This window comes from Pneumocystis carinii (assembly GCF_001477545.1).
Source record: "Pneumocystis carinii B80 chromosome Unknown supercont1.4, whole genome shotgun sequence".
Taxonomy (NCBI): Eukaryota; Fungi; Ascomycota; class Pneumocystomycetes; order Pneumocystales; family Pneumocystaceae; genus Pneumocystis; species Pneumocystis carinii.
In genome coordinates, this window is record NW_017264716.1 from 457,572 (window position 1) to 468,713 (window position 11,142).

Here is an 11,142-nt window from a genome sequence, read left to right on the forward strand (position 1 = left end):
CGATGATTAAAGGGTTATCTTTATGGATTTAAATTTAATTGCGTAAAGCATACGATACATCTATACATACATACATACATATATATATATTATTAAAAAGTATAAGATCGATTACATTTGATTTATTGCAATTTGGTTTTTAGAGATTCAAATTTTTGTTTGTTTGGAAAAATTAACTTTTTTATAGAAAATGGCTTTTGCAACGATTCAGATTCCCCCGGTGAATGATTCGTCATGTATATCTTCTTTTTTTAAGGTTATTCTTGCAATTAAAATCTATAATATTGATGCAGTCTTTTTTATTGGTAAAAAAAAAAATATTTTTCCTATTTTTATGCTTAAGATTAGGTGATTTACTTCAATGTATTGTCTCGGAAATGGATGTGGCTAAAAGTTTAAATTCAGCTGATCATATTGTTGAGTAAAGAAATAGGTTTAGATAAATAGTGGTAATGAGTATTAGATATTTTTATCAACAGAGTTCGAAACATTCATGTTTTTCGCAAGATAAATGGGAAGATATCTTTGGAAAAATGTCATTGGATGATACAGATGTTCTTGAAATAGATGAAATAGCAGCACGAGTATTAAAAGAATCGGATATAAACCATGTTTGTTTTTATCATGAAAAAAAGTAAATTTGTATTAATGATGAAAAGTCGAATGTTACTGGTATGGAGATTATCCTTTTTTCTAAGATTTTTTTCTTTAAAAAAAAGAGTATTGAGGATCATTGGGATTTGAAAGGGCAACTAGGCCAGTGGTATAAACGATTATCTGAAAGAGAAGATGTTTTAGAAGCAATTCGTGTAATGACAGAGTTTGTATGGAAAAAATAATGTATTGGTTTTTTCTTTATCTTGATGGATGTTATTTAGTCTGAAAAAAAATTGGTTTTTCCTGTCGTAGAAAATCCCGAGTGGTTTAAGGCTTTTGCCGATCCGAATCGAAGACTTAGAATATCATTACAGGTTCCTTTTTACCCGAAAGAACGGTAGCTCATATAAAGAAATGGTTTTATGCAATATTGATTGTTACAGTCTTCCAAAGAAAGGAGAAAAAAATATCTTAATTACGTCTGCATTGCCTTATGTGAATAATGTTCCTCATTTGGGAAATATTGTAGGAAGCGTGTTGAGTGCTGATGTGTTTTCAAGGTTAATTTTGACTATTTTGTTTTTCGTTTTTTTTTTTTTTACATCTTTTTTTAGATATTGTAAGGCTCGTTCTCTTAATACTATTTATATTTGTGGAACGGATGAATATGGAACTGCTACTGAAACAAAGGCATTGGAGCAGAATATTTCTCCTAAAGAATTATGCGATAAATATCATAAAATTCATAGTGAAATTTATAAATGGTTTGAAATCGAATTTGACATATTTGGTCGGACAACAACGCAAAAGCAGACTGAGTTGGATATTTTCTTTGTATTATTTTTGGTTAATAGATTTCTAGAATTGCTTCTGATATTTTTATGGATTTATATAGGAATGGATTTTTAGAAGAAAGGATGATGCGACAGCTTTACTGTGAAAAGCATAAAGGTTTCTTGGCGGATAGATATGTGGAAGGAATATGTCCTAAATGTTCTTATATTGTATCTTTTAATCGATAAAATTTTGTTTTTTTTTTTTTTTTTAATAAAAATAGGATGCGCGTGGTGATCAGTGTGATTCATGTGGTAATTTATTGGATCCTCTTGAATTAAAAGAGCCGAGATGTAAGTTGGATGGTGAAAAACCTGTTGAGAATGAAACTAGACATATTTTTATCTTGTTAAATAAATTGCAGCCAGAAGTTGAAGAATGGATTAAAGAGTCTTATCAAAATGGGAAATGGTCTTCTAATGGTATGATGATTACTTCAAATTTTTTGAAAATTGGTCTTGAGCCTCGATGTATAACCCGTGATTTAAAATGGGGGACGCCTGTTTCTCCTGAGGTACCTAATATGCAAGAAAAGGTTCTTTATGTTTGGTTTGATGCTACAATTGGTTATATTAGCATTACGGCAAACTATACTGAAAGATGGGATGAATGGTGGAAAAATCCAGAAGATGTCAAGTTATATCAATTTATGGGGAAAGATAATGTACCTTTTCATACGATTATTTTTCCTGCAAGTTTGATTGGTACAAGGAAAAAATGGACTATGCTGCATCACCTTAGTACAACTGGTAAGGTCTTTTTTTTCCCCTATCTTATTTATGATGAAAAAAAAAGAATATTTGCAATATGAAGGTGGCAAATTTTCAAAATCAAGGGGTGTTGGTGTATTCGGAAATAATGCTCGAGATACGAATGTACCGCCATCCGTATGGAGATATTATCTTTTAATTTCTCGTCCAGAGGTTTCTGATACTGTATTTTCATGGAAGGAGTTTATTCAAAGAAATAATACTGAATTATTAGCTAATCTTGGAAATTTCGTTAATCGTGTTGTTAAATTTGTCAATGTTAATTATCAAAGTATAATACCACATTACACTGAATATAATGATGACTCAAACGATGGTTCCGCCTTTATACAATTAGAACGCGACATTAACAAAATTTTGGCTCAATATATAGAAAACATGGATGCTGTAAAAATTCGTTATTCTTTAAGATTAGTTCTCGAATTTTCGTCTCGGGGTAATTTATTTCTTCAAACTAATAAATTAGACAATTCTTTGTTAAATAATAATCCCAAACTATGTTCTGATATAATCGGTTATATGGTTAATTTGATTTATTTAATTTCGGCATGCGTTTCACCATTCATGCCCTCAACTTCTAATTCTATCCTTCAACAACTTAATCTACCTCAAAAATGTATCTCTAACACTTGGAAATTCGATATTATGCCTGGTCATAAGATTCATAAAGCGTACTTATACTCTTATTATATTATTTATTAATTTTTTATAGTCAATATCTTTTTTCTAAAATTCCCGAAGAAAAGGAAACTCTATGGAGAAATCAATATGGTACTTGTACATAAAACACTTTCTTTTTCATTAAAAAAATACAATCAATCACTTTCTCTCATTCAAACATTCATTTCATATTATTTTCTTGTTATTTCATGCTAATTCGTACTAAATTATATCGACTTGATTTTATCGTATACTATTGCTTATCAGGGTTTAGCTTATTTCAAACCAGTTAGTCCTTAAATGTACTAGAATTAATCACGTCTTCAAGGAATATCGTGTTAGAGAATGTTAACTAAGGAATTAAGTTTTAAACGCGTTTTTAAAACTTAATATTTAAAATTTATTAATATTTATTAAGTTTAATATTGATATAATTAAGGTAAGGAGACGTTTTTATATATTGATATTTACATTGGAGTTAGTTTTGGTTATTTTTTAGAAGAAAAATTAGAGAAGAGCTCTTAGAAATTGACGTGTTTATTTGTATGTTTTAAAAAAGTTTTCTTGATTTATGTGGAAAGTAAAATCTATAATATTTTGGATATTTGAAATATCGTTATTGTATGGTGTTGAGGGGATTCCGATTCTTGGATATCCGGTTAATTCTCAGGTGCCACCAGTGGCACGGGTTTCTCTGCCGTTTCATTATAAATTTGCGGGAAATACGTTTTATAATATTCAAGGGTCTGTTAAATATTCAGTCGATAGGTTACCTTCATGGTTACATTTTAATGCGCAAGAGCGAACATTTTCAGGGACGCCTTCGAGAAGCGATATGGGAGCAATTAAATTTAATTTAATAGCGACGGATTCTACGGGATCAGCAACAAATCCAGTAACGTTTGTTGTGGTAGATTTCCCTGCTCCAACTGTTAGGATTCCAGTTTCTCAACAGTTAAGAATGCATGGTGTAATTGATTTGAATGGAGCATATGTTATTTTGCCGACTCAGTCATTTAGTTTTGTTTTGGATAGGAATACGTTTGATGCACGTAATACTAGAATAATGACATATTATTGTGTTTCAGGAGATAATACGCCTTTACCTTCATGGATTAAGTTTGATCCTAAAACTCTTCGAATATGGGGAACAGCGCCGCCTGTTCAATCTAGAGGAGTGCCTCCGTTGTATTTTTGGTTTAATGTAATTGCAGCAGACGTTCTTGGGTTTTCTGGAGGGGTAGCATCTTTTGGTATAGTTGTTAGTTTACATCATCCGCAATTAGGACGATCTTATTATCCCATAACAGCTGTAGTCGGAGAACCATTTGTATTTCCATTTCCTGCTAATTCATTGACGAAAGCAGGTGTTTCACTTTCGTCGTCAGAGGCTTTGCGTTTAAAGTATAGCATCTCTACATCATCTTGGTTATCCTATAGTAAAAATGACATGGCTTTTGTAGGAACTCCTAGTTCAATGGAATCGCCACATAATGTTATTCTTACGATTATGGATGGAATTTATGGAATTACAATCTTTATTAAAGTAAATACTGGTAATCGTAAAATTTTGCCAGAAATTATGCCAGGGCCCAGGCGAGAATCTCTTCCTAATTGTGCTAATGGTAATCCTTTGTGTTTTACAGCGATTCCAAGTGCACCTCCTAAAAATCCAAATCCAAATCCAAATCCAAATCCAGAAAATAGAGTCTCTACATTACCGAATATAAATGCGAGAGTCGGAGAGTTTTTTTCATATAGAATTGGTGATCCTTCTTCTCTTTCTAATAATGATAGAGTCGAATTACAATATAGTCCAAGCGATGCTTCAAATTGGTTGAATTTTAATAGGGAGACCATGAGAATTAGTGGTATCCCTCGAGATGATGGTACTGTCAATGTAAAAATCCATATTGCTTATGCATCCGGTCGTTCTCGTGATCAATTTTTTTCAATTCATATTGATAAAGGTAAGTTTTTGTTCTGTGATGATAATAGATGAACCATGATAGGTGATGATAATGATGATGATGATGATGAAACTATGGAAAGGAAAGATTTAAAATGGCTTATTGTTGGTGCAGTTGGTTTTGTTTCTCTTTTTATTCTTCTTCTTTTTTTATATTTTTGTGTACGAAGATCTAGGAAACGACGTTCTTCTACTGATCATAGGTTTATTTCTCGTCCAATTCCACCAGATTCTCACTATGGGCAATGGCCTACTATGGATGAAAAAACATGGGATGAACCTCACAGACTTTCTGCATTTAATATTTTTAAATCGACAAGTGCAAATGGTCTCTCTGGATTTGTTGCTGAAGTTAAAGAAGCTCCTGATAATACAAAATCTTCTTTAGATCCTGATAAAAAATATCATAAAATAGATGTTGTTTCTCCTTATTCGATTCACGTTCTTCCTGTCAAAGACGAGCCTACTAAAAAGTCTTCTGTTTTCGTCTCAAAGGGAAATATGCATCCTGCCTCTAATAATTCTGACGTTTCGTCTTATTTACCTACAGGTCCTCCAGGATATGGACAACCACATCGCTCATGGCGTAGAACTGCTCAGTCTAGTCTTTTTTGGCCTGCTAGTAGTGCTTACGATGGATCAGTTGTAGCTTCTGGCTTTAAAGATTCACAAATAAATGAACCATATAGCTTACGATTGGTAAACGACTCTATAACTCATTCTGATGATTCTTCTGGCGTAATTAGTAATGCAATGACATCAAGCACTTCTAATAATTCTTCAAATGATTTATCAAGAAAGACTAGTGACAGCAAAATAACTCTTGGTTCTTATTCTGAAGATTCAATATTATCAAAGGCTGGTGTAAATCATAATACTGATGATAACGATACACATCTTCACAGAAAAAATGATACATATTCAAGAGTTCGTCCATGGTCTGCACATATAAGTGAAAGAGATTCTATGGATAGTCTCAGTTTAATGAGTAGCGAACATTCAAGAAATGAATTTCTATGTGATGAAACTGATAATCCATACACTACTTATCTCAACGATCATAATAGACGTTCTCGGATTATTAGAGGAATCTCTGACTCCGATCCTCTTCAAATTCATATTCCAACAAGATTACCTCCTTCTGTACACACTTCTATACAATCTTCTACAAAATCTGACTTATCCTCTTCTCTTTCTGATAGGAAAACTCCTATATTAGTTAAACCAACTATGCTTGATCGTCCAAAATTATTCGAATATTCTCGTTCTAATAGGACAAATATTCATTCAACACATTCACATACTCCTTCTCGTGATCTTTCTTCTAAAATCGCATTTGTATAACATTAACTCTTTAGATATAGCTTATATTCATATATTCACATATTCAAATGTTGTAATCTTTTTATTTACTTGTATTTAATTAACTTTATATTTACTTTATCTCTCTTGCCATACTCTCATATATCTTGTATATAATACTTGGTCTAAATTATACTAAGTATAGTTGTCATACCAACTGTTACCCTGCCAACTGTTACCCTGTCGACTGTTACCCTGTCGACTGTTACCATAGCTACCGTCGTCATAACTACGGTCGTCATAACTACAGTCGTCATACCAACGGTTGCCGTGCCAACCTATCGACCGTCTAGATTCCCAACTCGACAAGAAAAAAGACAAACTTAAAATTTGATATTTTTTGTGAGTATTTTTAATGAAAAAAACGGCTTTTTTTAACCTATTTTTTAGTGTTTTTTTAGGTGATTTTTTTCTTTTATTTTCTACTATTTTTTATCGCAAAAAGTGGGTTTTTTTTCCATAATTTTAGATACATTTTTCTTGTTTTTTGATGCTTTTGATTATCATTAAATTGCATAAAGAATGGGGCAAACATTGAGTGAGCCTATAGTAGAGAAACGCTCTCAGAAAGGAGGAGATGATACGTTATTGTTTGGAGTTTCAGATATGCAAGGATGGCGTATTTCTATGGAAGATTCTCATGCGGCAGTACTTCAGTTAAATAGTGGTTCTGGAAAGGATAAAGTGAGTTTCTTTGGGGTTTATGATGGACATGGAGGTATTATAAATGTATTTATGGTTTTTTTTTGGTTTAGAATGGGTTAGGGGATGCAGTGGCACAATTTAGTGGAGAACATGTTCATCGGATTATATCTCAAGATACATCATTTATTGCAGGGGATTATGAAAAAGCGTTAAAAAATGGGTTTTTAAATACAGATAAAGCGATTCGTGAAGGTATATAGAGAGTTTGTGGGGGGATATAGTGGATTTATTGGGAGTGTAGAACCGCGATTTAAGGAAGATCCGTCGGGTTGTACGGCTTCTGTTGTATTAATAACGGGTGATGGACGTGTTTTTTGTGTATAAATATGAAAATTTTTTTGCAAGATATCTGAGTTAGATTAGGCGAATGCGGGTGATTCAAGATCAGTTCTTTGTGTTAGAGGAGAAGCAAAGCCTTTATCATTTGATCATAAACCTCAGAATGAAGGTATTTATTTTGTATTTTTTTTTTATCTTATTTTTGTTAGTGGAAAAGGCTAGAATTTGTGCTGCTGGTGGATTTGTTGACTTTGGGCGTGTAAATGGTATGATAAATAGTTTTTAGAAATTAGTTTTATAATATTTTATAGGAAATCTTGCTTTATCTAGGGCTATTGGTGATTTTGAATTTAAGAAAAATGCAGATTTACCACCAGAGCAACAGATTGTTACAGGTAAGATATATTAGGTTTTTTTAGGGAAATATTATTACTTAATAGCATATCCTGATGTTACGGAGCATCAATTAGATGAGGATGATGAGTTTCTTGTACTTGCATGTGATGGTAAATACAATGTTTTATAAATTTTATGTTTTAAATGTATTTATTAGGTATTTGGGATTGTCAAACGTCTCAAGCTGTTGTAGAGTTCGTAAGAAGAGGAATTTCTGCGAAGCAGGAATTACATAAAATTTGTGAAAATCTTATGGACAATTGTTTAGCGAGTAGTAGTGAAACAGGAGGTTTAGGATGTGATAATATGACTGTAATTATTGTTGGATTTCTTCAAGGGAAAACGAAGGAAGAATGGTATGACATGATTGCAAAACGTGTTGAAAATCAAGATGGGCCTTGTGCACCATTGGAATATGGTAGATTTTTTTTGTTTGTTTTAATTAAGATTAATCGTTAACTTTTCTATAGCAGAATTTCGTGGTTCAGGGCATGAATATGATCATTGGAATCATAATCAAGTAGAAAATTGTTATGAGGAAAATGAAGAAGATGAAACGAATAATGAAACAAGTGTACCCTTTGAAAAATCTTGGATTTGGTCATCTCAATCTGATTTTAGTTTTGGATGATAATTCTTACCTCTTAATCGATTATGAATTACTACTCGAAACTATCAATTATATGATGGTATCTAAGGATATGCATGGTATAAAATATTAAAAATCATGAGGAAATAAGCAATTTGTGAATTCTTGATTTGTTTTCTAAAAAGGAATTTATTTGTAAATAAATGGTTTTTTCGGCGCCAGTTTTTAATGATTTCTGCTATTTTTTGTAGATATGAATGTTAATAATTTTATCTGATTTTTTTTGTTAAATTTTATTTTTTAGTTTGTATTTTTATGTATTTGTATTTTATATTAAAAATGTTATAAAGAAACTTGTTTTCATGATAATGTTGTATCGAGTAATTTATCGTCCAATTCCTCGATTTTTTCATGTTGCTTCCTCACGACATGATTTTCTTACTTTGGCATGTTCTGGGTTACAAACAGTACATTCTTTAGGAATCCCTTGGTGGGCTACGATTCCATTAAGTACATTGCTTTTGCGTACTGCTATAGTGCCTGTTGTTCTTTGGTCAAGAAATAGAATGATTCGATATATATATATTAAGCCGTTGATTGAAGCATGGAAATGTCAAATTGAAAGATTTGATAATATTAAAAATAAGAAAGTATAAATAATTGAATAGTTGTTATAAAAATGTATTGATGATTTAAGTTTATTGAAAAAAGAAGTGAACTTTTTCGTCGTCATAATTGCCATCCTATTGGATCGATAGTTATGCCTTTTATACAATTTCCATTATTTTTGACAATGACATTTGCATTACGTAGTATGACTGGCTGGTCAATCCCATTATTTCCAAAACCAGATATACCTATGGATGTTTCATTGACATATGAAGGAATAGCATGGATGCAAGACTTAACGGCTCCAGATTCTATTGGATTTTTGCCAGTTTGTTTAGGTTTGATTAATCTTATAAATATTGAGGTTTTTTTTTGAAAAAAAATATTGCTTTTTTAATGAATTTCAGTTAAATATTTATTTTTATAAAGAAATGTTTTTTGCTTCGACATTTATGACACGTTTTGCACAAATTAATGCACTAATTTCTATTTTTATTTCAATGCAAGCACCCACAGTAATATACAGTCGTTTAATGTGTATTTGTTAATGATTAATAGGCATTATGTCTATATTGGATAACTTCTTCTTTATTTTCGGTTGTACAAAATGCTGTTTTAAATGTAATAATACCTTTACCTCGTTCTTTTATGATGCATTTTAAGAAATAAATTGGAAAAAATTAAGATTCTCTAAATTGAGTACGATAGATACGTTCACGTCTATGAGTTTGCTCATATTTTAAGAGAATATCCATAATATCTAACCAACGGTTATGAAATGTTTCTTGTGAGAAACGTATAGATGATTCTCTAGCTCTTTTCCTCATAGAATCTATGTCTTCTTGGGACATTGAAAAAATATCATTGAATGCTTTTGCAAAAGAAGATGGTGTAGAGGCATAATATCCTATAGATAATAAATAAATATGCTATGATTATTTTTTCGAATTGCTACCTGTTGGTTTTCCTTTATAGTCTACAACAATATCAAGTTTGGGTCCACCTGAGTCATGTATAACAGGAATAAGTGCTGCTGCCATATATTCGACAATAGCTATTCCGAAATGTTCATTCCACATTGTATTAACTCCAATCCATGATTTTTTAAGCCATATGACTATTTCTTTCCAAGATAAATTATGAAAAAACAAAACACGATCATCAATTTCTAAATGTTTTGCCAAAGCTTTGAGTGAATCAATATATGGTTCATCATTTTCCCTTACAGATCCTATTAAAATTAATTTTATTGCAGAATCTCTCGTTTTAGGATATGTATCAAGCATTGTTTTAAAGGATTCCAATAAAAGTTTATGATTTTTTTCTTTTCTGAATTGTGCAATGTAAAGAATTAACTTTTCACGTTCAATTTTCTCGTCCATATTAGAATCATATAATTCTTTTATATTGCAAGGAGGATATATAGTAATTGTTTCTTTTTTTTTCCATAAAGATTCTATATGAGCTTGTGTCCAACTTGAATTTGTTATGACAAGATTTGCATAATGGCCACAAAATGAATAAGCCAATGCAAACATTCTCCAGTAAATATTTTTTAGAATTCTTTTATTAGATAATTTTGATATCATATCTTGAGATATTGTAGGATAATGAACATAGGCTATAATAGGAATATCTAAGCATGATGATATAAGAGGATATGTAAAAGCATATCCCATTGTATCTTTATATGTTATTGTTCATAAACTTCAATTTATATATATTTACCTATAAAAATATTTGGAATACACTTATTTATTGCTTCATATGCTAAGATTAATGAACCTAAAGATTGTCCTAATAGTGTAACATATGGCCATCGTTCTGGTGATACATAATGTCGTTTATATAAATATATAAATTGTATTCTTTTTTCATCCAATTCTATTTCAAATATTTCCTTAAGATATTAATAACTCTTTAATGACAAATTCAATAGTGTACTTTTGTTTTTTTTAAAATTTCCTCTTTTTTAGAGTTGATGTCCCCTGTATATACAACACATATAATATGTGAATATTCACTTTGAATCGCTTTAATTGCCGTCCATAAGACACGTTCACCTCCTCCACCTGCATTACAATATGGATGAAAAAATCCTACAATAATCGGACGTTGTGACATATTTAGTTCAAACTTTGCCTCTGAAATAAACTGGTTTTTTATTTTCTTTGATTTCTCATGAAGTCTTTTATAAGTTTTGTAAGATAAGATCTTAAGAAATATGTAAATAATTAAAGGAATAAGAATTATAACAATAATAATAATGGATATTAAAATTGCAAATTTATCATCAAATTTATCTAATTTTTCAAGAATAAATTCTGAAATAAAATACATTATTAAAAAGTCCTGTTAACAATATAAGTCTT

The 11,142-nt window shown here is 30.9% G+C and overlaps 5 protein-coding genes across 5 annotated transcripts; 4 read left to right on the forward strand and 1 right to left on the reverse strand.

Moving 5' to 3' along the window:
• Positions 1 to 92: 92 nt before the first annotated feature.
• Positions 93 to 2,986, forward strand: T552_01078 (methionine-tRNA ligase; the record flags this gene model as incomplete). The annotated part of the gene is made up of 12 exons (XM_018369671.1): positions 93 to 135; positions 188 to 305; positions 349 to 421; positions 464 to 611; positions 660 to 824; positions 879 to 994; positions 1,041 to 1,157; positions 1,212 to 1,415; positions 1,460 to 1,601; positions 1,655 to 2,180; positions 2,227 to 2,872; positions 2,914 to 2,986. The coding sequence occupies exons 2-12, from the start codon at positions 191 to 193 to the stop codon at positions 2,984 to 2,986; spliced, it is 2,325 nt and encodes a 774-aa protein (XP_018226861.1). The 5' UTR covers positions 93 to 135; positions 188 to 190.
• Positions 2,987 to 3,386: 400 nt separating this feature from the next.
• Positions 3,387 to 6,214, forward strand: T552_01079 (hypothetical protein). Its single transcript, XM_018369672.1, has 2 exons — positions 3,387 to 4,831; positions 4,874 to 6,214. The coding sequence occupies exons 1-2, from the start codon at positions 3,433 to 3,435 to the stop codon at positions 6,172 to 6,174; spliced, it is 2,700 nt and encodes an 899-aa protein (XP_018226862.1). The 5' UTR covers positions 3,387 to 3,432; the 3' UTR covers positions 6,175 to 6,214.
• Positions 6,215 to 6,668: 454 nt separating this feature from the next.
• T552_01080 (hypothetical protein) lies at positions 6,669 to 8,249 on the forward strand. Its single transcript, XM_018369673.1, has 9 exons — positions 6,669 to 6,910; positions 6,958 to 7,089; positions 7,139 to 7,215; positions 7,261 to 7,345; positions 7,386 to 7,442; positions 7,488 to 7,571; positions 7,617 to 7,682; positions 7,730 to 7,990; positions 8,043 to 8,249. Exons 1-9 carry the CDS (start codon positions 6,715 to 6,717, stop codon positions 8,201 to 8,203), a joined length of 1,119 nt encoding a protein of 372 aa, XP_018226863.1. The 5' UTR covers positions 6,669 to 6,714; the 3' UTR covers positions 8,204 to 8,249.
• A 274-nt stretch (positions 8,250 to 8,523) lies between these two features.
• On the forward strand, positions 8,524 to 9,318 carry T552_01081 (hypothetical protein; the record flags this gene model as incomplete). The annotated part of the gene is made up of 3 exons (XM_018369674.1): positions 8,524 to 8,811; positions 8,859 to 9,134; positions 9,178 to 9,318. 3 exons carry the CDS (start codon positions 8,524 to 8,526, stop codon positions 9,316 to 9,318), a joined length of 705 nt encoding a protein of 234 aa, XP_018226864.1.
• Positions 9,319 to 9,404: 86 nt separating this feature from the next.
• On the reverse strand, positions 9,405 to 10,940 carry T552_01082 (hypothetical protein). Its single transcript, XM_018369675.1, has 4 exons — positions 10,715 to 10,940; positions 10,499 to 10,670; positions 9,726 to 10,454; positions 9,405 to 9,677 (listed from the first exon to the last, which is right to left on the reverse strand). The coding sequence occupies exons 1-4, from the start codon at positions 10,892 to 10,894 to the stop codon at positions 9,451 to 9,453; spliced, it is 1,308 nt and encodes a 435-aa protein (XP_018226865.1). The 5' UTR covers positions 10,895 to 10,940; the 3' UTR covers positions 9,405 to 9,450.
• Between the last annotated feature and the right edge of the window lie 202 nt (positions 10,941 to 11,142).

What these genes read in the sequence shown, in the direction of transcription:
- T552_01079 (XM_018369672.1), top strand. Translation starts at nt 3,433, where the DNA reads ATGTGGAAAGTAAAATCTATAATATTTTGGATATTTGAAATATCGTTA. An exon ending in TTCAATTCATATTGATAAAG is followed by an intron (nt 4,832 to 4,873) that starts GTAAGTTTTTGT and finishes GAACCATGATAG; the next exon opens with GTGATGATAATGATGATGAT.
- T552_01080 (XM_018369673.1), top strand. Translation starts at nt 6,715, where the DNA reads ATGGGGCAAACATTGAGTGAGCCTATAGTAGAGAAACGCTCTCAGAAA. An exon ending in TCTTGTACTTGCATGTGATG is followed by an intron (nt 7,683 to 7,729) that starts GTAAATACAATG and finishes TGTATTTATTAG; the next exon opens with GTATTTGGGATTGTCAAACG. An exon ending in TTGTGCACCATTGGAATATG is followed by an intron (nt 7,991 to 8,042) that starts GTAGATTTTTTT and finishes ACTTTTCTATAG; the next exon opens with CAGAATTTCGTGGTTCAGGG.
- T552_01082 (XM_018369675.1), bottom strand. Translation starts at nt 10,894, where the DNA reads ATGTCACAACGTCCGATTATTGTAGGATTTTTTCATCCATATTGTAAT. An exon ending in AAATTTTAAAAAAAACAAAA is followed by an intron (nt 10,671 to 10,714) that starts GTACACTATTGA and finishes TAATATCTTAAG; the next exon opens with GAAATATTTGAAATAGAATT. An exon ending in CTATAAAGGAAAACCAACAG is followed by an intron (nt 9,678 to 9,725) that starts GTAGCAATTCGA and finishes TATTATCTATAG; the next exon opens with GATATTATGCCTCTACACCA.